Source organism: Eucalyptus grandis, chromosome 8 (genome assembly GCF_016545825.1).
Source record: "Eucalyptus grandis isolate ANBG69807.140 chromosome 8, ASM1654582v1, whole genome shotgun sequence".
NCBI classification, from domain to species: domain Eukaryota; kingdom Viridiplantae; phylum Streptophyta; class Magnoliopsida; order Myrtales; family Myrtaceae; genus Eucalyptus; species Eucalyptus grandis.
In genome coordinates this window covers 58,925,544-58,948,625 of record NC_052619.1, presented here as the reverse complement: position 1 = coordinate 58,948,625, position 23,082 = coordinate 58,925,544, and the positions used below count along the sequence as shown (strand labels likewise).

Genomic DNA, 23,082 nt, shown 5'->3' with positions numbered 1-23,082 from the left:
CGAAAGTGAAATACCACTACTTTTAACGTTATTTTACTTATTCCGTGAAACGGAGGCGGGGCAATGCCCCTTCTTTTAGAACTAAGGTCCGCGCATGCGGGCCGATTCGGGCGGAAGACATTGTCAGATGGGGAGTTTGGCTGGGGCGGCACGTCTATTAAAAGATAACGTAGATGTCCTAAGATGAGCTTAACAGGAACAGAAATCTCGTGTAGAACAAAAGGGTAAAAGCTCGTTTGATTCTAATTTATGCTGAACCAAACGAGGCTAACATGAGTCCTAAATTTTAGATTTATTGATTTCTACTTTTTTTAATCTTAAAAATTAATATATTATTATAATATAACTGGTCCGATTCAAGTGGATAAGAATCGGATCGGTATCCATCGGTTCGAATAAATTGAAACCTTAAAATTGGACCGGTTCCCCTAAGAACTACTAATTCTAAGCAAATTCGGTTCGATTTCGAACGGTCCGAGCGAATCTCGATGCCTTTGCACACCCTTAGTTTCAAATCATACACTTAACATCGGACATCGTGAAATATTATGGATCCTAGTTCCTCATTCCACCTATTGGAATAGATTCCCCAATTTTTAAAATCGGAACCTATCCTTAGTACCCTAAAACTTGGAATCACACTGGTTCTCCGTTTATCATTTTAACCTTAAAATCATGCTCACCCATACTTTTATGTACTAATATTGAAGTACATCCTTTGAAAATTAATAGATTTAGAATATAATAGAGAAAATATTCTCACATCGATTCCAATATTAACGAAATAAAACCTGAAAAAAAAATTACACGCTCCTTAGCTTAAACGCTACGTAAATTACAGTTTCACCCTCCACCGTCTTCCTCCCTGCTCTCTCCGAAATCCCAGATAAACCTCTTTCATCTCCGTTCCGACACTCCCGAAGAGCTCTCTCTCTCTCTCTCTTCATCGCAATGCACTCGCGCGCTGCGCATTCCGCTGCTTAGAGCCATGAACTCCGTCGCCTCCTCCATCGCCACTCCGCTCCTCTCGCCGCAATCCTGGCGGCCGTCTCCTCCCCCGGCGCGCTTCCGCTTCGGCTCCGCCTTCCCCGGCCGCAGGCCGCTCGCCCCGAAGCCGGTCGGGAGGCGGCGGAGGCCTCCGAGATTCGCCGCCCGCCTGCAGGCGCTCCGGCTCGCCGAGCCTTTCCGGGGCTCGAAATGCGGCGGCGGGGGAGAGGAGGCGGCGGCGCCGGTTCCGGAAGAAGCTTCCGAGAGCTTGGGTCGAGTGATCCAGTGCGCGGTGAAGCCGTTGGCTTGCGCGGTGTTCTTCATAGCGGTAGGTTTCGCACCGTTTCGCCGTGTTCAGGCCCCTGCGGCGGCGGCGGCGGCGGCCGTGGTGACGGGGCTGAATTTGGAGAGAGTAGAGGAGGGGTCTGAAGCGAAAGGGCACGAGTATTCGAAGTGCACGAAGAGATTGCTGGAGAAGGTTTCGGTGGTCCTGAGATGTATGGATGAGATTAGGAGAGGGGAGGGACGCGTGAAGGAGCTGGAGGCGGCGATGAAGGCGGTGAAATCGGAAAAATGGCAATTGCAGGAGGAGATAATGCGTGGTATGTACGAGGAGCTGAGGGAATTGAAGAGAGAGAAAGAGGGGTTGATTAAGAGGTCAGAGGAGATTGTTGATGAGGCGATGAGAGTGAAGAGGGAGAACGAGAAGACGGCTGCAAAAGGGGGTGAATTTGAGGAGACCTTGAGCAAATTGGAGGACGAGTATGATAGAATTTGGGAGAGAGTTGGGGATGTTGAGGATAGTATAATGAGGAGGGAGACGGTTGCAATGAGTATTGGAGTGAGAGAGATTTGTTTCATAGAGAGAGAGTGTGAAGCTCTGGTCGAGAGATTCAAGAGGGAAATTTGGCGAAAGAGTACCTCGAGTAGGTAAAATTTCTGCAGCTCCTCATTTGTTGTGAGTCCCGATATGACAGATACAGTTGGATTAGTGCTAAGTACGGATTATAGGGGCAATTGTTGGTTCAATATGCTGATACCACAAGGCTTTCCCCATCATTGCTGCATACATTTTAATTAAATGTTTCTCAGTTGTTCTCGGTGTATGTACTATGAATAGATTGGCAGGTTTCCAGTTTAATGATGCCAACTTGCTCGAAGTGTTTCCACCTTCTGTGGTCTTGCTATGCATATATACTTTTGAGAATGGGCTACCCTAGTTTGAATAATTCTTTTTCCTTTCCAAGGTAAATGAGCATGCTTCTTCATCTTGAGCAAAATGTTTCCCTTTGTCTGCAGTGTGCCATTAAACTCTGAAACCAAGCTTTCCAAGTCTGATATTGAGAAAGATCTGAAAAATGCTCAAAGGAAGTACCTGGAACAAATGATTCTGCCAAGGATTGTGGAGACTGAAGATTTTGGTCCTCTCTTTCATCAAGATTCAGTAGATTTTGCTCTTCTTATAAAACAAGGCCTTAAAGATTCTAGGGAACTGCAGAGGAGTCTAGAAGGTCGCATAAGAAAAAGCATGAAGAAATTTGGTGATGAAAAGCGTTATATTGTAAATACACCGGTTGATGAAGTTGTCAAGGGTTTTCCTGAAATCGAGTTGAAGTGGATGTTCGGGGATAAGGAGGTCGTGGTTCCCAAAGCTATTGGGCTCCATTTGTATAATGGGTGGAAGAAGTGGCGTGAAGAAGCTAAGGCAGATCTAAAGAAAAAAATACTAGAAGATGTAGATTTTGGGAAAGAGTATGTGACCCATCGGCAGGTAGCTCTTGGATCATTGAGTAGCAGCAGTGAAGTGGGTGTGTTGTGTTATTGGTTTGTCAAGTAAAATTGTATAATGTTCTCAACTCCCCAGACCCCGCCAACCCCTCCCTTCCCCCGAAAAAATAAATAAATTGAAAACCCCACCCCCTCTATGGAATCATAACAGATTAGAGAAGATTTGGTCACTCCTCGTCGGATCATGTGCTGTTTGCGACTCATATTTATATCACAAGTTCCCAAGCATGCTTTTACATGAGCTTTTTGCCTAAACCATTGAAGACTTTGTGCATTATTCCGCCAAGTTGGATGCCTTGAGTCTTAACTCTTCTGAATTGTCATTTGTTCGTGACTTTTGGAAAGAGAATTGTATACACCTTGTCTCTTCTTTGTTCGAGATACCTTTCAAGTAAATAAAGATTCAAGAAGCGTCAAAGTCAAATTTAGATGCTTGCTCTAACACTGATGGATTTTTTTTTTTACAACTTTGAAGGAACAAATTCTCTTGGACCGAGATAGGGTGGTGTCCAAAACATGGTACAATGAACAGAAAAATAGTTGGGAAATGGATCCCATAGCTGTACCTTATGCCGTATCCAAGAAGCTTATAAACAGTGCACGAATCAGACATGATTGGGGTGCTATGTTTGTTGCTCTGAAGGGGGACACAAAGGAATATTATGTCAACATCAAGGTACTGCACCGTTCAACTTATAGTTTCTTCTTTACGTTATTCATTTCTTTTGGTTTTTAATGTTATTCTGCATGTTTCCAGGAATTTGAAATGCTGTTTGAAGGTTTTGGGGGCTTTGATGGGTTGTACATGAAGATGCTTGCTTCTGGGATCCCGACATCCGTTCAACTTATGTGGATACCTTTCTCAGAGTTGAATTTTCATCAGCAGTTCCTTTTGACGACGAGTCTCCTCCATCAATGCTTAAGGGGATTGTGGAGGACTCAAGCCATATCATATGCCAGAGGTTGGGTTGTTGAAAAAGTCAAAAACATAAATGATGACATAGTGACGGTGATATTTTTTCCCATTGTCGAGTACCTAATCCCCTACCCGGTATTGATTCTTTAACCTTGCAATATGTCTATTTCAATAATTTTTTTTTCGAGCTCACGGTAATTGTGAACTTTGTCCATAAGTTCTACTATTTTCTTATGTGCCACAGGTGAGGATGCGATTGGGAATGGCCTGGCCGGAGGAAATTGATCAAACTGCTGGCTCAACATGGTACTTGAAATGGCAATCGGAAGCAGAAATGAGCTTGAAATCCAGAAAAACAAATGACCTCCAATGGTTTTTGTGGTTTTTGATTAGAAGTGCTGTATATGGATACATTTTGTATAATGTGTTCCGGTTTTTGAAGAGAAAAGTCCCTATACTTCTTGGTTATGGGCCTTTACGTAGAAATCCAAACATGCGGAAGTTTCGGCGAGTGGTATTATTTTTTTCTTGCTTCAAATATCCTTTATGATTCTTTAGCTACAATTGCTTTGGGCTTGCCCTTCAGCTGATGCATGGCCCTTGACTTTTTGCTTTTTCTAAATGTCGTACGCAATTGGAGTACTTTATTGCATTTGTGTGGAATCCTTTACTCAGTCTTTTGTGCTTTGATTTGGAATATATTGTGGATTGGGTTGACTCTTTACCAGCTAAAGTTTCTTGTCAATAATATATGCTTTTTGGAGCTAGATATCCCTTGTAGATCAGCACTACCCTGTGATGAACTTACCCCTACACTGAGAAAGAAACTTCTCACCTATTCTATTTTATCTTCACTTGACTGTTAAAATAGTCATTAGAGTTCTTTTTCTATAGCTTATGATGTGTGATTGACTGAATCAAATGTTACCTTTATGTCCTCTTGCAGAAATCATATATCCAGTATAAAGTAAGAAAAATCAAACAGCAGAAGAAGGCTGGCATAGATCCCATCAAAACTGCTTTTGAGGGAATGAAGGTGCTTATGTTGCAAAGTACTCTTAGTTTATAACCTCTTTTTTGTAAATTATTGTCTCATAATTAAACATTGTTTTGTGCAGAGAGTTAAAAATCCGCCAATACCATTAAAGGAATTTGCTAGTGTTGAATCAATGAGAGAGGAGATCAATGAAGTTGTTGCTTTCTTACAGAATCCCCACGCATTTCAAGAAATGGGCGCCCGTGCACCTCGTGTATGTTTTTTTTCTCTTGAAGACATCAAATGCCTCTATGCTTTTGGTACTCTGCATAAAGTAGACTTCCACAGTAGAACTCATTTTGTCTGGAAGATGTTTCTCCATTGGTATTTGCTAGCATAAAGATGGAATTTTGTCCTTAAAAATTCAACCCAGATAAAGGGTTCTTAGTTGAACTATGCTTAGGTGGAATTTCCTATTCAGTATGTCTGTCTTTTCCATCAGCCACGTGAAATTGTGCTTGCATGAAGGCTGTGGATGACTAGTAGATAGAAATCTTTCTGCAGCAATTCTTCTTTTTATACCTGCAGAATCATATTGATAGTGTGCTATTGAATTTGATGGCCCATCACCTCTTTTGCTATAACCAATCAAATATTCATGGAACAGGCTGGTACTTTCAGGAGAGATTCCCTGGTTCTGAGGCGAGGCATATTTAAAGCATGCCTCGTTTCCTATTTCCTTGTTGCCCTCTTTATACTCTTAACAAACTGTTTTAAGTAGGTTTGCTCTTGCAAGATATGATAGTGCATGAGCTACGGTATGAGAACGGAAGGGTTATGTTGGACTTTTAGCAGTTGATGGTTGGATATCATATTGAAATGATTGTATGATGTATATAGCATAATCTAGTGGTGGTAGTTATTTTTTTAATTGATGGTGATGATTAAATTGTGTTTCATGGTTTTAAGCATAGTATCCCATCACATTTTGTATAAAGCAGTTTTACATGTCAGGAGCATCACGTTAGTGTGTTTTATTTATCTTCCATGAGACTGGATGTACCAGCTCACTGGATCAGGCATAACAAGGCTGATTGTTGCTTCCTAGACCTGAAGCCTTATATGTGGGGACGAGGGGACATAAATGGAGAACCTTTGCTATGTTATCTGTCAAGACTTTTGTTGAACCAAAGCAGCATAGGCAGAACCCTTCTCTCCCGTGTACCAATGAGAATCTGAGCAAGTTGAAGACAGTTAAAATTGTGATTACGCTCTGATAGATTAAGACCATGTGATTATTGAGATAATGAAAAAGAAAAATAACCTTTATCTGTGTTGCTACTTTCTTTTCAGATAGAGAAATATGTCATTGATTGCTCATAAAAGTAAAAACAAAATGCGGTAAATGAATATCTTGTCTAACAAAAGAAATGAAAGAGTTTCCATATATATGTCCCTCTATCCTATTTGTCAAATAATCAGTTTTGGGGTTTGTCATTCTTATATTGCAGGGTGTTCTTATTGTGGGTGAGAGGGGAACCGGAAAGACATCTCTGGCATTGGCTATAGCAGCAGAAGCTAGGGTGCCCGTTGTTAAAGTTGAAGCCCAGCAGTTGGAGGCTGGACTATGGGTTGGACAAAGTGCATCAAATGTTAGAGAGTTATTTCAGACAGCCCGGGATTTGGTTGGCCTCTCTAACTCTTTGTTTTATTTTTTTATTGTTACATGTTACATGTTGATTTACTTGCATTTCATTTTAGACTGATCTATATCCATCCATGTTAGGCCTTGCATTTTTGTTTGGTCTTCTACACATTTCAAATATACTTCATCAATGCCTGGTTTGGTAGTTGAGAAAAGGATCTCTTTGCACAAATGCATTGTCCTCCCAACTCTTGGTCTAAAAAGTTCTGTATAGTTTCTGGCCTCCTATGAGGTCAGATGGTGTCTTTTTACTAGTGATTAGCTTAAATTGATCATAGTTACATTACATATAGCAAGCCATATTTTTCATTAAAGACTGACTAGAAATTTCACATAAAAAATTTGGTGCTGGGTATTCCCTCCTTCTTGCATGTTCCCTTCTGCAAAACGTTCTCTTTTGCAGTTGAACCCTAATTGCTATGTTCTTTGATGTAGGCACCTGTAATCATATTTGTCGAGGATTTTGACCTTTTTGCTGGTGTCCGTGGCAAATTCATTCACACTAAAAAGCAAGACCATGAGGCTTTCATCAATCAACTTCTTGTTGAACTTGATGGGTAACTTCAACCATACTGTTGTTTGCAAAATCTTGTCTGTCGTTTTTTCTGTTTATCTTATATCAACTCTAGATTTGCCAGTAACCTCTCAACTGGTCTTTTTTCAAGATATTCTGCTCCTGTTTTGCACTCTTGGTGTTGGCTTCTACTAAGTCTTTGTGCTTGCTAAAATATTTTGTATCATCTCCAGTATAAGTTTCCTCTGTTTGCAACTTGATTGCAACAATTTATTTCCAAGACCAAGTATTATTGAAACAGTATTATAGGCAAATCATATATGAAGACATGCATATATGAGCTCTTTTGGTTTTCTTGCTGCTGGCCTATCTAAATGTCATTTTATTGTATGGTTAACTATCGGGAAAAAAGGTTATTTATTTGATTCCCCTATTGTCTGGTTGAAGCTTCTGTATTTCTGCCATCCTGATAAGCATAATTATTTATGCAGATTTGAGAAACAAGATGGTGTTGTCTTGATGGCCACAACTAGAAGCCTCAAACAAATTGATGAGGCATTGCAGCGACCTGGTCGGATGGATAGAGTCTTCAATCTGCAGAGGCCAACTCAAGCAGAAAGAGAGAAGATACTACAAATTGCTGCTAAAGAAACAATGGACGATGAGCTTATTGATTTAGTTGACTGGAGAAAGGTGATTCACCATCAAATAGACGTGCACTATACTTTCCTTTTCAATAAAAGATGTACTTTCAGTTGTTGACAAAAACTGCTCATTTCCAGTAAAACATAAGCAGGTCTAGGACCTTCCAATTGTGAGTTTCCTATGGCATTTGATAATTGATAATACTCTGAATGTCCTCTTAGTCTGCAGCTTTGGGATAGTTTGTAGATGGGATATTCAAGTGCTAGCAATTACTGCCAACTGCTTGCCTTCCTGTTTGTTGGTGGATTTAGCCCATTGAGCCTGAAACTGATAAATTACTAGGCACTCTGAGAACTGAGGAAACTTTCTACCTGTTTTTTTCTTTTCTTTAGTGACCTTAATAAGCAATTTATTTACCTTCATAGGTGGCTGAGAAGACTGCTCTTTTACGACCTATAGAACTGAAACTTGTTCCTGTGGCATTGGAAGGAAGTGCGTTTCGGAGCAAATTTGTTGATGTAGATGAACTTATGAGCTACTGCAGTTGGTTTGCGGTAAGGTTATGATTAAAACTGCGGTGCGTTTTGGGGTCAGTATGTCGCTTGGCAGTGTTCTTACTGGTGCTTTCCTGGTTGATATTCTCAATATATCGAGTTCGTGTAAATTGCATTAACTGTCCTCAATCAAATTGCTACTATATCATTGTAAGTAATTTTTCTTCTGAAATCAAGATTTGGCGAATTGGAGGGATTGTCCTGAATTAGAATACAATGGGATGATTTATTGCTACTGTGTCTAGTTACTCGAGTATGCAATTTTGTATGATATTGGATTTTCCGAAATAATGCTCAATGGGCAAAAAGTGTTTATTTAAATGAGAGAGAGAAGATTGATTGGTGGTACGCACAAATTCAATGGAAAGAGCTGGCTGATGAAGGACGCAGTAGCCAATAAGCTCATGTGCCAGCTGGTTTAGACATGTTCGGATAATTCATGAAAACTAGCCCTTTTTAATAGAGTGATTGAACTTTTAAGTAGATAATTTTCAATTTAATCACGGGTATAACAATCATGGGATATGACAATCATTTGGTGTCAGGTGCCTGATCATCTATTATGATAAAAATTATGGGATCTATTCATGCTAAATTTATACTGCTTGTTGACTATGACTGATTTTTTAATGTCTCCGATGGCACGGCCGGTAGCTTCTCTGTCCGTGAGTCATGCTGCCACTTATTCTCCTCTTATAAGTTTTCATTCACATGACTTCACTGACTATAATGTGAATTCTCCCATATATATTTTTATGTGATATATTTTTACCATGTGCATGTTATTCACTCTCTATTTTGCATAGACTTTCAGCAATATGGTTCCTAAATGGATTCGGCAAACAAAAGTTGTGAAGCAGATTAGCCGAATGCTGGTGAATCATCTGGGATTGACACTGACTGAGGAGGACATGCAGAATGTTGTTGATCTAATGGAACCATATGGTCAAATAAACAATGGAGTTGAACTTCTTAATCCTCCACTCGATGTATGTGTTCTTTCCGATCTATTGTGAGCTAGTCCAATGTGGATTTATTCTCAATTAATTTGCCTTGATGCTTAATATTAGTTCGTTGGACTATCTTGGGCTATTGTCTTCTGAACATTAAGATTGGCAAAATACTAAACTATAAATTTCTATTGTTTTATTCTTTGTGTGCCCTAAATAATCAGGAGTACAACAAATTCAGTGGTTAAAAATAGAACATGGTAGGGTAATCAGATATGAATCATTGTTCTAAAAATTTAGGTAACTTGATGTACCCAAACCAGCAAACAAACGCTTATTTCATTCTGTGTACAAGTTTCTTCAGTTTCTTTGAGGTGACTTAAAAAATATGGATGGTTTGACAGTGGACAGAGGAAACCAAGTTCCCTCATGCTGTTTGGGCAGCTGGTCGTGGCCTTATAGCTCTTTTACTACCAAACTTTGATGTAGTCGACAATTTGTGGCTTGAACCTTCTTCGTGGCAGGTAATTGTCCTCTCCTTCTTTCTTTTAATGAAATAGCATGCACCTTACTAAGCTTATGAGCAGGTACCTGCAAGAGCCTTATTCCCTGGTTTAGGGGTTCCTGTTCTACTGCTGAACAGTGAATGTCATCCTTCATGGATGTCAGCTCTCCATTTTATTCTTGGTTGTGCTTTTCTTTTTGGCACTTTTCAAGCTATGTGCACTGGCATGTTTTTCGTTATCAAACTTTTCATTCAGTAGTATTGTCATCCAGTCATGCTATTGACAGGATAAATTACCTTCTTTATCCGGGCACTCGTGAATCAGTCTCATGCTTCTGTTGGTCATGGTCCATGCTGTCGTATCTAAGGGCCTCCATCAGGAGTTTAATATGAAACAGGATATCAAACAGTCAAACAGACGGACATGAGATATCTATTTATGGCTTTATCTATTATTGGAGCATTTTGGCAGACTTAATTTAACCATTGTGCTTCCTTAAGTGTATCCACATGTGTCCGGGTTGTTCTTGTTCTCCTCTTTGCGGGGGCAGTTATTTGCGGATGCATGTCTTATGGGATTTTAGTGCCTTTGTCTTATAAAGATGTTTGCTTTGACCCCTTTCTTGCAGGGAATTGGCTGTACAAAGATCACCAAGGCACGGAGCGAAGGATCTGTTAATGCTAACTCAGAGTCAAGATCATACCTTGAAAAGAAGCTTGTATTTTGCTTTGGTTCATATGTTGCTTCACAGCTTCTACTTCCTTTTGGGGAAGAGAATTTTCTCTCTTCTTCTGAACTGAAGCAAGCTCAAGAGGTTGGTCCTGTAACATTATGCTTTGAGAAGTTCTTAGGTAGCCTTTCAAGAGAGAAATCTCGCAGTGAAAGGTAAATACATGTAGACTTATATACTAATGTACGTACCTGTGACAGATAGCGACAAGAATGGTCATTCAGTACGGTTGGGGGCCTGATGACAGTCCTGCAATCTACTATCACAGCAATGCGGTACTTCTCTGTTCCATTTTGCATGCACTTTATGATCGTAAAATGGACCATTGATGATCAATCTCAATAGTACTGTTGTATATTGAAGCTTCATGTTCCAGCTGGGAATCTTTGATGCACTTTAGCTTAATTTTGTTTGTATGTTTCTATTTCACTAGGTTACAGCTTTGAGCATGGGGAACAAGCATGAATATGAGATTGCAGCTAAAGTTGAAAAGGCACGTGTCTGTTGCTACGAGGCTTTGTCTGGCTTACTATATCCAATAGTCTAAATTGAAAGAGCAGAAATCTCTGGTTGAGTGCGAGATTCTTTAATGTTCCTTCTTTGATGGATCCTTATTTTGCAGATGTATGATTTGGCTTATTACAAAGCAAAGGAAATGTTACAGAAAAATCGTCGAGTTCTCGAAAAGATTGTTGACGAGTTGCTTGAGTTTGAAATCTTGACTGGAAAGGTAAATCTGGAGCTGTCCAGCTTACTTTCATAGCTTTGATGTTATCTGTGTCACCATACAGTCAATCCTTCTCTATTAACAGCTGGTGGACTGAATGATAGAATGTCACTTATATAATTACAAGTCTATTCTTAGGAGCTTATCGTACCCCTGTATAATACTTAGCTTTTTTCCTTATGATACTTAAGGAGAAGTCTATTTCCTCTCTTATCATCATAAGGCCTTTCCTAGCCAATTCTTCTCTTGAATTTTAAGTACCCTTCTTCCATTTTTCTTCAGAGTCCCTTTTTCTTGCAGCCCTTTCCACAGATGGTTGCTCATCTCCTTCGTCTCTTGCCTATCATCTTCAGTTATGTATATGTGAAACTGTTGAGCTTAAGTCTACCCTGGCTGAAATGGTATATCCAATGGGTATTAGACTCTGTCCTTGCAGTATGAGCAATAGTCGTCAAGCTCTACCTGGTTTTCTTTCAGTACGTAAAGGCTATGAAACTTATTAACAAAGCATGGAGGCATATACTTTTTGTCTTAATATGGTTTCTGCTTACATGGGGATCATGTAAATCCATGCACCTTCAAATGTTGCCTTGCCTCACTCTATCAACATAATCCTTATTTTAATCAACTTTTTTAGTGAATCCTCTGAAACTAGAGATGACATATTCATTGATTTGGCAGGACTTGGAAAGGACACTTGAAGAAAATGGTGGAATGAGGGAGAAAGAGCCATTTTCCCTTGTTCAACTTTTTAATGGGCAGGTAAATCCCAAGTTTTTACTTTGCTTGTCTGGTAACAGAAGTTGATTGAATGCAATCAAGTTCCTTATCGTATTTAGTGAATTGATGTATGAGGGACTAAGTAGTGTGATCCTCCATTCTTGTCCACTAATCCACTATAGGAGTTGAACAAACTCGAGCTTTTTGAGTAACTCCAGTTGTGGATGAACAACACTACTTGCTCATTAAATCTTTTGATATTTGGAGTTGCTGCATTATTTGCTGCTGTGAGAATCTAGAAAGCATACAGAAGTCCAAAAGTTGCGATTTTACTTGGTTTTGGATAGTAAAGCTCTATTGAGACTAATTGACTTTTGAAGCAAACAAAAGAAAAGCAGATAAAAGAACCAATGAGCAAGTCTAGTGAAGACCGACAGAGCTTTTTGAGGAAGTATATGTAGATCTTATTGTTACTGGACCCGAGGAATAATTTGTCCTCATCTCTGAATGCTTTGATGGGGATTTATCTTTGACCACCTCAAATCCACGTGTTGTATTTTCTCAATCATAGTCGCCACCTAAAAGATAAGGAACCGTCATCATTCACTGGCCCGATAAGCAACCAATGGTTTAGGCTGACTATAGTGGACCTTGGAGTGAATCATAAACTACTTAGTCTGGCATTTGCAAAACTTCTTGTATAGGCTAACATGCATTACGCGGAAGTTTTTGTCGGTGGAAAAAATTTAATCTCCCTCCTCCAGACTAAGATTTCGTGAAAAACTAGCACATGAAAGATAATTATCCTACTGATACATGTGGCTCCTGTCTGCGAAGTTCTCCAGCCTTTCCTACCTTTTATACAGTTCTGTTCAGTCTGTCTTCTTAGCATCAATATGCCATTTCTTGTGGTTGTATCAAATAGTAATTAAACCAATATGAGATTCCCCAAGCCTTTCGTTGCGAATAGGCAAAGTAAATCTTTTACTTCATGCAAGATGATCTTGAAGCCATAAAATTTGAAGTCCCCATCATTTTTACCCTCTGCTAATACTCAATTTCAGTAATGTGGCCATGTCAAGAGACGGGTGCATGATTCACATGAATTTGTGGCCTCGAGAGAGCATCTCAACATTCTTTTAATCCACTGATACATGTTCATTGGAGAAGGCTTTGCTTTCCCAGGATTGAAGGAAACATTTTCTTCTGAATCTCAATATCTTACACATTTTCACAAATGTTTCCTTGCCAATATTCATTGGAGAATGCTTTTCTACTTTTATGATGTGTTTTGTGTGGGCTTTTTTGAGTTAAAACTTTAAATCACACTGAGGCTATTCGTATGCCGCGCATCAAGTTTAGCATATAACAGATGACAACTAGTACTTCTCCTTTATGTGCCAAATGCACATTAGATATATGGATGTAAGAGAACTGACACCTCTTGTCTTCTTTGTAGCCTGTATCTAGCAGCTTCCTTGATGACGGGAATGCATCCGGAACTGCACTGTTAGGTGCCCCAACATAGTATTGAGGATACGACAATCAGCCATCGATCTTAATCTTGACAAGCACTTGAAGGTTGAAGCAAATTCTGCTTATCTTTGTGTAGGCTGTTAATCTCACGACATGTAATCTACTATTTATCCTTAGGAAAGAGAGAGTAGGTGGAGCAGTTTCGCGGTAAATTAACTGTACAGGTTGTTTCCTTAGGGTTCTTTATTTTTCGTTGCCCCCCTTTTTCCTCTTTGGTGAGAAGAGGCATCCCGTTTTCCTTCTCACTCATTTGCCAATAATCTTATTCTTTGCGCTGTAACTGAAACTGTAAAAATTTTGTTTTTCTCTCGGTACATGTAAATCTCACAATTGATTCCAAAATACAGTCTCGAGATTCTTTTCTTACCCATTTTGGAGATCTGTTCTATTTTCATCAGAATATCATTACTTGCCATTGGTTGGATCATCACTGAAACTTGATGTCAGACTAGCAAAACAAGAAGAGGGTGCACTCTGGCCCGTGTCTTAGACAGCTTCCGAGCAAACTCGAAATTGAAAACTCGGTAGAAACACGGTGATGGATCCGCAGTAGATGGTTCTAACCGGATCCGAAGATGGTCACCGTGGAGTTAATCATTGAAAGCACAAACATGGTGCGATCAACGAGACACCATCCTTTCCTCCATGTGCGAGAGGCCAATGCTGTGCTGGTCGTATCGTGGATCGCGTGGAGACCGCGTTTTGAGCCCAATTCAAAGGACCTCATGGACCATGTAATGGCCAAACAAGAAAGAGGGAGGGCACCTCATGGGTTCAATCATCACCATCATTTTTAGCTTTGTTTTGGTAGAGTGGCGACATAATTATAAGGCCATCCAAGAAGGGCATGAAAAGGAAGGGTGCCAACGGCGAGCATGCCGACCGCGCATTATCGATTCCGATGCGTCCTACCTACATCAAGGTCCATGTGAGACCCGATCGTCGAAAACCGCTTTAGATATGGTGTGGAGCGACGTGCTCTGAGGAAATGGACATAGAACTTCTTGTTGTTCGAGAAAATATCCATAATATCCCTTAGCTATAGATAAGCTAATTTTTGTTCATAATTTAGAGGTCAATATATTTAAAAAGTCAAAAATGAATAATTTAAACAGCGTTTGTATTCAGGTAGGGAAATGATATTTCCACAATTTTATCTGTCTTCCACAACTTTTTCTTATTCAATACACTGATTGGAATAATAAGCCACTAATCTGCACGAAGATCCTTGAAAAATATGAAAGAAAGAAAGAAAGAAAGAAACAAAATTACCCTCTATCGAGCTGAACAAAATAATCAAATAAATCTAAACTCATGTTTTCTTTCCTCCACGGCAATAGACCTAGTTCCAATATCCTTTCATTCCGAGTATCTTTTTTTCGCTTGACAAGGTGCTCTCTTTTTCCATTTTATTTTAGTGGTTTTCTCGCACTTGATTCAACAATAATAACCTGTGCCTTATGGATTCTAAAATTTGAAGGACATACAAAAAATTAGCAGCGACATTAGCATAAAGAGATGGCCTCATTCCTTCACCTATAAGAAAATGAAATCAGTAATCAAAACATGAAATATTGAGAAATATTGAAAAACGCCATAAGAAAAGAAAAAAGTAAGTCGGAATCACTTAATCGTTGTCCTCGAGTATTTTCTTGTAGGTGAATTTCAATGAAAAACTAGTGCAATCGAAACATAGAGCGAAATATAGAGCTTTGAAAGGTTATGATAAGTATTATCCATTTAAAGGTATATCCAAATATAAAATCCTAGAAATATCTCCATTTTCTCTGCCATGAAAATACAAATTTTTTTTTTTTTTTTTTTAATTTAAATTTTTTACATTTCCCTTTGCTCTTCACCCGCTCGAGCATCATGACGAGGTCCGAATATTCAAACATAGAAAGAGTCAAAAATACCGGCGTCAAGCGGACACCAAAAGCCACGATTCCCAAATTCAAAAAAAATCCGAATCTAATTCTCCCCATCGAACTCCCGATTTTCTCGAGAAAATCTCCTCCCCACCCCACCCCGCCGCCACCTCCCGATTTTCTCGAGAAAATCCACCGCCGACCCCAGCACCGCCCGGATGGGCCGCCGCGGCGGCGCCCTGCCCCTCCTCCTCCTCGCGGCCGCGATCCTGTCGCTCTCGGCCCGCCCGGCGGTCGCGATCGGATCTCGGCCGTCCTCGCTGGGCGAGGCCTACGTCACGCTCCTGTACGGCGATGAGTTCTTGCTGGGAGTCCGCGTGCTGGGGAAGTCGATCCGCGACACCGGGACCACCAAGGACATGGTGGTTCTGGTCTCCGATGGCGTGTCCGATTATGCCAAGAAGCTCCTCAAGGTTCTCCCTATGTGTATGCATGTATAATTTGTGGAAAGAAGGGAAAAAAAGAAGAAGTTTTGCTTCTGAAATAGTCAGCTGTGGAGTTGGTTTCTCAGAAAGTTGAGGTGGCTTCTAAGGAATTCTAATTTTGTGCTTAGTGCTATGTTTTGTGTGTGTTTCCTGATTTAAGTACATAATTTGCAAAGTTGAAATGGGTTTTTAAAAGATGAGGACTTTGAGGTCTGCTTGTCACGTAGTTGATTGATCAGTGTGATTGGTATTGAAAAAGTTCTACTTGAACTGCGTAATTTGGATCCTGAGAAAATTGAGGCGATATAAGGTGCTGGAAAACTCCAGCTTTGTGGTTAGTGCTGTTATGTTCTGTCGCTATCTGTGGTAGGAAATTAATTGGGTTAATTGTTGTTCTATGTTCTCCCTTGTTTGTCATGAAGTATGATTAAGGAACCAGTTTAGATTGAATTAGATGTTTTATGGTCTTTGAGTTTGAAAAGTTTGATGCTTGTGCAGGCTGATGGCTGGATAGTGGAAAAGATCAGTCTACTGGCAAACCCCAATCAAAAGCGTCCGGCTAGGTTTTGGGGTGTCTACACCAAACTTAAAATATTCAACATGACTAGCTATAAGAAAGGTAACTGCGGCAATTATGCATTTTTCTGTTTTTGGGATTGTTGGAGCAACAATGCCAACTTAAATGGATGAGCACAGTGAACTTGTTCATTTTTAGAGGGCTGAGTTTTTGGATAATCATGCATAAATGACACTTGTACAGATATTTCTTTTTTATTCTCATATGGAGGAAAACATTCCCTTCTTTGTGCAGTTGTATACTTGGATGCGGATACTATTGTAGTTAAAAGTATTGAGGATCTTTTTAAATGCGAGAAATTCTGTGCTAACTTGAAGCACTCAGAGAGGCTTAATTCTGGAGTCATGGTCGTGGAACCTTCTGAGACTCTTTTTAACGACATGATAGGCAAAGTGCAAACCCTGCCTTCTTACACTGGAGGTAATTGTCTTTTCAGGATGTTAATGGCTGGTGGTGTAATGTCAATTTATTTTGTTTAGTTAGTTTGGGTATGTTAGCTATAATGATTTATGATCACTGGATTTTGACTTGATTATGGACCAAGGATGAGTTTGTACCAATGTATCTAAACATTTATCCTTACATTTGAAATACTGGATGAAGTAGAATTTGTTGAGTTATGAGAAGGAAATGGAGTTTTTGTCACAATTTAATTTTCTTGAGTAAGGACATGCATGTGATGGGGTCTTATAGGGTTAAGATGCAAAACCCAGATTTTCTCACGGGCAAGAAAGATTTTGGCTTCTAGTGTTCACAAGGCACGCAAAATTACTCAGGTCTCAATCGGATTAGTAGTCTTTTTGATTTGAACTATTAGATTTGTTGTGGTTGTCATCAAACAGTATCAATTACTTTAACCTTGTATAACCTTACAATAAAGAAAGCTGTGTACATCTTCTCGTTATACATTCTGTTCCTCTTCTCCCTGTCTCTGACATTCTTCATTCCACAGGTGATCAGGGTTTTCTAAATTCGTACTATAGCGACTTTGCCAATGCACATCTTTTCGAGCCAAATTTATCCCCAGAGGTGTTGAAGTCTCGACCAGCTCCTAAAATGGAGCGACTTTCTACTCTATATAATGCAGATGTTGGTCTTTACATGCTTGCAAACAAGGTATGGCTACCTATATGTGAAAACATATCACTATGCTGGCTCATTGAGACTTTATTTTCTTGGCATGGTATTTATAGATAAGGAAGTAGGGGTGTATTTGCTTCTTCTTGCTTTTCTCCCCATCCTTTTCTATTTCCCTTTTAGAGTTGGTGTTTTTGGGGGAGGAGTGCCTTTCTCGACATTTTAATGAGCCCTTATTGTCTGAAAAATATGGCAAATTTTTATTTTATTTTCTATAGGTCTTGTTTGAGTTTCATTTTGTTCTTGTCACATTTTGTGGATGAACAATACAGCACTACTACACAACATAGGCACAAATGCAGTTCTATTGATGACTTTTCTTAATACTGATGTTCTTGATGTTGTTAAACAGTGGATGGTTGATGAAAGTGAACTCCGGGTTATTCATTATACACTTGGACCCCTTAAACCTTGGGACTGGTGGACATCCTGGCTTCTGAAACCTGTAGATGTGTGGCAGGTATCATATTCAACTTTTTCTCCGGTGGTTCTTGTGCTGTTTAGATGAAGGGGACACACACCATGCACAGTCATGCAGTTGCATGAATTCTGCTACTGTTTTATGCAGCAATCTGCATGTTTGGTGATATAAATTCGTTTAACTTTGCATATGACAGAATGTGAGGGAAAAACTTGCTGATTCCCTTCCTGGAACTGGAGGGGGAAGAAATCCTAATGATGAGCTTCTAGTGAAGTTCCTTTTTCTGCTACCACTTTGCCTTCTGTTTTTTGGGTACTACCGATCTCTTCCTCAGGTTGGAAGTTTGTGGAAATCCTTTGATATTTCTTCTTTGACATTCTGTTTCATTAGGAATAGTCATTTTTGATTATTTAATGTTTGATTTGGTGTAGGTATTGCAGCAATGTCGTTCTTGTAGAAGTTCATGTGATAACATTAGACAGTTCATATATAGAATCAGATTCAATGGGTCATATTCTGGTGTTTCTACGGCATCTGGCGTTACTTTTAACCAGCAGGTCACTTCCTTTTCCTTGTCTGTTTTGCTAATATTTATTGACAACACCTTAAAATGTTAGATTTCACAGTTATGTGCTCATGCTTCTGTTAAAGCACCAGTGGTGATCGTTCTAATCTTATGAGTTTGTTGGTTTGCTATCTAACAGTTCTCAAATGGTGCACCGTCAAAGATCCCAATGTATTTGGGTGGGATATCCATAATAGTATGTTTCGCTGCAGCTGCTGTGTCTCTCTTACTGGCTCTTGCAGTCGTGCCTCGGCAAGTAATGCCGTGGACTGGTTTGCTATTGATGTATGAGTGGACATTTGCAATCTTCTTTGTATTGTTCAGAGGTTATCTCCATTTGGTTTATAAACTTGGAAGGGCAGCAGCAGTCCAAACGGTTGGGCATGTTGACTATGAATCTGGGAAAGGTTTGTTGACTTGGAGCATTCGCATTTCATTTGCATACATTTGCATTTTTAATACTAACAAAGAGTCATTAATACTTTGCAGGTCGTCAACGACAAACACCATCTTGTGATATTGCTACCTGCTGTTACTGGTCAGGCATGGCATCTTTGGCAATGGTGGCCCCAGCTTTGCCATGCATTTTTGGGATTACTGCTCTTTTCGCGAGGTAATTCTTTTAGTTTGACTCTCTAAATTCCCCAATTCTCTGTACTAGTTTAAATTACACCAAGTTTCATGCTGATCAGTTGCTTCCTATATCATCGGGGATCAGAAATTTGATTGTTTATGATGTTGCTTTTCTGCCCTTTATTATTTCCTTGCTATAACGCTTGAGTGAGAATTGCAAGCACAACAAATTCATGAATGCTTTGTGTCCTTCAACAGATTGGGTTTGATGGTTGGCGGAGGCCTTATATTGGCGTCTTTCATGACCTATTCTTCAGAGCACCTTGCTATTATATCATTCATGAGAGGTTTTGAAGAGCGAGATTTGAGCCGGTAGCAGAGGCATTTGTTTGTTATGTTGTCAGGAGGCACCATCTCCACACGTAATTCTTTTTCCTTCTCTGTTGTAACCTATCACATAGACTACCCAATGATTGATGTGTAAATTATCGAGGAATCTTGGCCAGCTTAGGAGTTCCTTTTCCAACTAGACTGTTTAAACTGTAACATGCCTTCATGGAATGCGAATCTGATTTTTGCTTCAGATTTTGAATTTTTCGCCAATGAAAGTATGCGATTCTGTCAAGGCGTGCCACTTTTCAGCTGAGATACTTCCTACTTTGTGGCTCTTCTATGCTCTGTCAAGGCGTGCCACTTTTCGGCTGAGATACTTCCTACTCTGTGGCTCTTCTATGCACTGTTTTCGGTAAATGTTCTGCCTAATCTCATTTGGATTGCAAAATATATAAGAATTCTGCAAAGTCCATGGTGGTCAACTGGGTGACGGATTGTAGGGAATTGGCATACAATTTGATTTCTTCTTAAGCTGTGAAACAGAGCATATACAAGATTATCCTCATGGCTTCATTTGTTTCAAAAGTATAAATATTTAATTTATCTACCATGGTACGCATGAAATTAAAGTATTGCTACTCTTCATGACAACTTAGCCTAATCCGAAAAAGTAGGATCACACTTTAAAGTAATGCAGCCACCTTACCTTAATATCTAAAAGCTCATTATTGAGTTGGACGATGTGCTTTTGTGTAAAGCCCCCGTGTCCACCATCAATCCTTGCGTGAAAAGAGAGATGAAGCTAATTTCAAGGATAGGATATTCTTAAAGTATTTATTATTTTGTAAGATGGCCTGCATTATGCTTGCCACTTGAGCTAAGATACCCCAAGTCAAACTGAAATTCTCCAAGTGGGGTTTCAGAAAAAAAGGCAGATCAGAGCAAATCTTTTAGCCAAGTGGGTGGGTTCTGTTCTCTTGCTTTTGCTTCTCAGTGTATCTGAAATCTTTCTCAGTTTAAGTGATCCATCATGAAGTCTTTAATAATCTGAAAACTTTGAAATTAATATTAACATGGCACATTTTTTTCTAAACTATTCCTCAACTCTCAAATTAACCTAACTTGATATTTCACGACACATTTATGCCATTAAATTTTTGTCTCACAAAAGAACCAAAATTAATATTTGTTATAAATCTACTCCCCATAAGTTACGTGTCGACATGTGACATGAAAGAACTACATGTTTTGATGTGTGTGCATTGAGTTAGGGTTTTGATTTGGGATTTTAATGATATAAACATTTTTATTTTTATTTTTAAAGGTAACAACAACTTGTCACGATCCTTGATGAGTCATCAACCAATAGAAAATTAACTAATGATAGCTCGTCCTTATTAAATATTTTCCTTCTTCCTTTCCGAAGTTGCACGTCATTTTCCCACTAAGGGTAGGACACATGGTGACTAACCAAGGATTTCAATCATGCAAAAGCTAAGAACACTAAAGTTGAACCATCATCCCTATCCTCAAGATATGGCCAATGACAACTCCTAATTTCCATTAACTTGCAGAAAGCTACAGATCCGTACCCCGAAATCTGGCTTTCCCATTGACACGCAGTTGGAAGACAAGAAGATTCTTTGGCTCTTGACTTTTGTTTTTTTTTTCTCTCTCCTTATTCTTTTCATAAAGAAAGATCAAATGAAACCGTGAATTTTTCAATTTTATTTCGTTGATTCGACATGCAATTCCATACAGACGAGGGAAAAAGATGGTGTATATATAAATAGTAGAAAGTAGTAGGAGACTGATTGTAAAAGGAAGTTAGCCTTTACCTGATAAACGGCTACTTTCTTGTCAACATAGATATTTGGACCTTGGTTCAATCTATCTCCGTGGATGTGCGCACATCAAGTTGTTTATGTAGTAATGAGCAGTATCTGAACTGAATATAATCTTTATTTTTGCTTCCTTGTTTTGCCTCCTAGATAATTGCTAAATTTTGCAAGATTTGGGTGACAAGAGATTGTAGACTTATTGGAGATTTTTTTTTTCAAGAGACTTATTGGAGATTTCACATGGAGGAGTTGATCACTGTCAAAGTCTTGCATAGATGGATTTTCATCTGCAATTCCTTTCGTCTTTCCTCATCTCTATTTGAAGCATGCCAGGAATTGTTACTTTCATTCACTATTGTACAATTGGCCTATATAAGAAAAAAATTGCTTGTTTTAATTTTGCTAATTTGTTATATCCGATACTTGCCGACAACACCGTACTTGACAAGCCACCACTATCTTACAAAAAAATTCATCAAAAGTCGACGTTCAGAGTAGAAACCTCACTTTTTGTGTCGTAAGTTTGAGAATTTGTCATGAAATATTCTGCTTCATTTTTCAGATCTTTCACAACATTTATCAAGTGAGTTAGACATCGTATGCTCCATTGCTCTAGTTAACGAAATTGGTCTCTCACCGAGTTAGGCTTTACCAAGCGCCAGAGATTGCGGGATTTTACGAGGACTTAATAAGATGCGGTAAATAATCACCACAAGTGATTTGTATGACTCAAAGAAGATACTCTAAAATTAAGTTTTGAGCTTTGGATCTAAACGAAGGCCTTATTAGGTTATGAAGGAATAGCTGCAAGGACTAGCTGCTGCACAAGGTCCATATACATTCTTAGAAGCATGCATATACTCTTTCCATATCACGTGATAAAAAAGATAACATGCATATAGATGCTCGCAGATTTATGTCCTAAACAGAGTAGGTTCACAAGCTCGATTAGGTCATTAGAATTTTATAAGTGCAAATAAATAAAAAGAACATGGAGAAGATAAAAGCAAGGGAGTGAATTTCTTGGGTTTTACATAGGAGGAGAGTATCTCTTGCAGATATTACAATGTCAAAGACAAACAGTTGCCAAGAAAACTACGCAGCCCAAATGAAATCTATGCATCAATTCTTAGCAACTAATTTACTTTTTATTCTCTAACTCTCATCACAACTCTTTCTGGGAAACCAAGATGGTTTCAAGTTGGGAAAAGAACCAGAAAATGAAGTAAATTAAATTCAAAGCCAAGCATCAGACTTGCCTAGAGGATTTAAAATATAATTCCTCAAGTCATCATCTTCTTTTGCGGGGGAAATTGCGCTGGCCATGTCTCGTATGGAGTATTCCCATCAAGAGAGACCAACCATTTGATTTTGACCATGGCTGAAGCTGGAAGCTTTCCTTCATATGATGATGATCTTTCCCTCATCTCCACAGACATGGTCTTCTCTTCCCAAATGGAGTTTCGAAGAAGCAAAGGTTCTTGAAAGAGAAAATGCAGACAAAGAAGACGAGGATGGGGAAGAGAAGAAAGAGGACGAGAAGGAGAGGAAGATGTTGAAAATTGTATGAGTTGTTGGGTGACATATATAATGGGCGATGACTTTATTTTCCTGGGCTTCCTTGTTGGAGTTAGCCGACGGATAAAACAAGGATTAAGGAAGAGAACAAGCATTTGCCACCTAAATAGGAGGGCCTACTTCACTTTTTTTTTTTTTTTGATTCATTATATATATAGATATATATATATATATATATATATATATATATATATATATATATAGAGAGAGAGAGAGAGAGAGAGAGAGAGAGAGAGAGAGAGAATCTGTCACTAAATTAATGAAAACAGCATAAAACCTTAAATTAAACTAAGAGTGGGAATCTAAAAGGAACCATCTCATTGTGCAACACAACAACAACTTTAGAAAAGAAAATAATGAAAAAGGTCTTGAGTATGCGTTCAGTCACAATTTATTTTCTTGACACCTGGATGGAGGAGGCCCTCCATGGAAACTTTTGAGGGAAGATTA

General features: G+C 39.2%; 2 protein-coding genes across 2 annotated transcripts; both read left to right on the top strand.

Annotated features, from left to right (window-relative positions):
• Window positions 1-878: 878 nt before the first annotated feature.
• LOC104415355 (probable inactive ATP-dependent zinc metalloprotease FTSHI 5, chloroplastic) lies at window positions 879-13,624 on the top strand. Its single transcript, XM_010026632.3, has 19 exons — window positions 879-1,917; window positions 2,287-2,758; window positions 3,251-3,451; window positions 3,533-3,826; window positions 3,936-4,205; window positions 4,638-4,727; window positions 4,810-4,941; window positions 6,179-6,352; window positions 6,808-6,929; window positions 7,378-7,579; window positions 7,957-8,085; window positions 8,892-9,074; window positions 9,440-9,559; window positions 10,170-10,355; window positions 10,472-10,546; window positions 10,705-10,764; window positions 10,894-11,001; window positions 11,680-11,760; window positions 13,178-13,624. Exons 1-19 carry the CDS (start codon window positions 989-991, stop codon window positions 13,244-13,246), a joined length of 3,897 nt encoding a protein of 1,298 aa, XP_010024934.2. The 5' UTR covers window positions 879-988; the 3' UTR covers window positions 13,247-13,624.
• A 1,574-nt stretch (window positions 13,625-15,198) lies between these two features.
• On the top strand, window positions 15,199-19,505 carry LOC104415354 (inositol phosphorylceramide glucuronosyltransferase 1). The gene is made up of 10 exons (XM_010026631.3): window positions 15,199-15,595; window positions 16,106-16,226; window positions 16,419-16,604; window positions 17,137-17,300; window positions 17,674-17,781; window positions 17,939-18,076; window positions 18,174-18,299; window positions 18,447-18,714; window positions 18,797-18,920; window positions 19,139-19,505. Exons 1-10 carry the CDS (start codon window positions 15,341-15,343, stop codon window positions 19,254-19,256), a joined length of 1,608 nt encoding a protein of 535 aa, XP_010024933.2. The 5' UTR covers window positions 15,199-15,340; the 3' UTR covers window positions 19,257-19,505.
• Window positions 19,506-23,082: the final 3,577 nt, after the last annotated feature.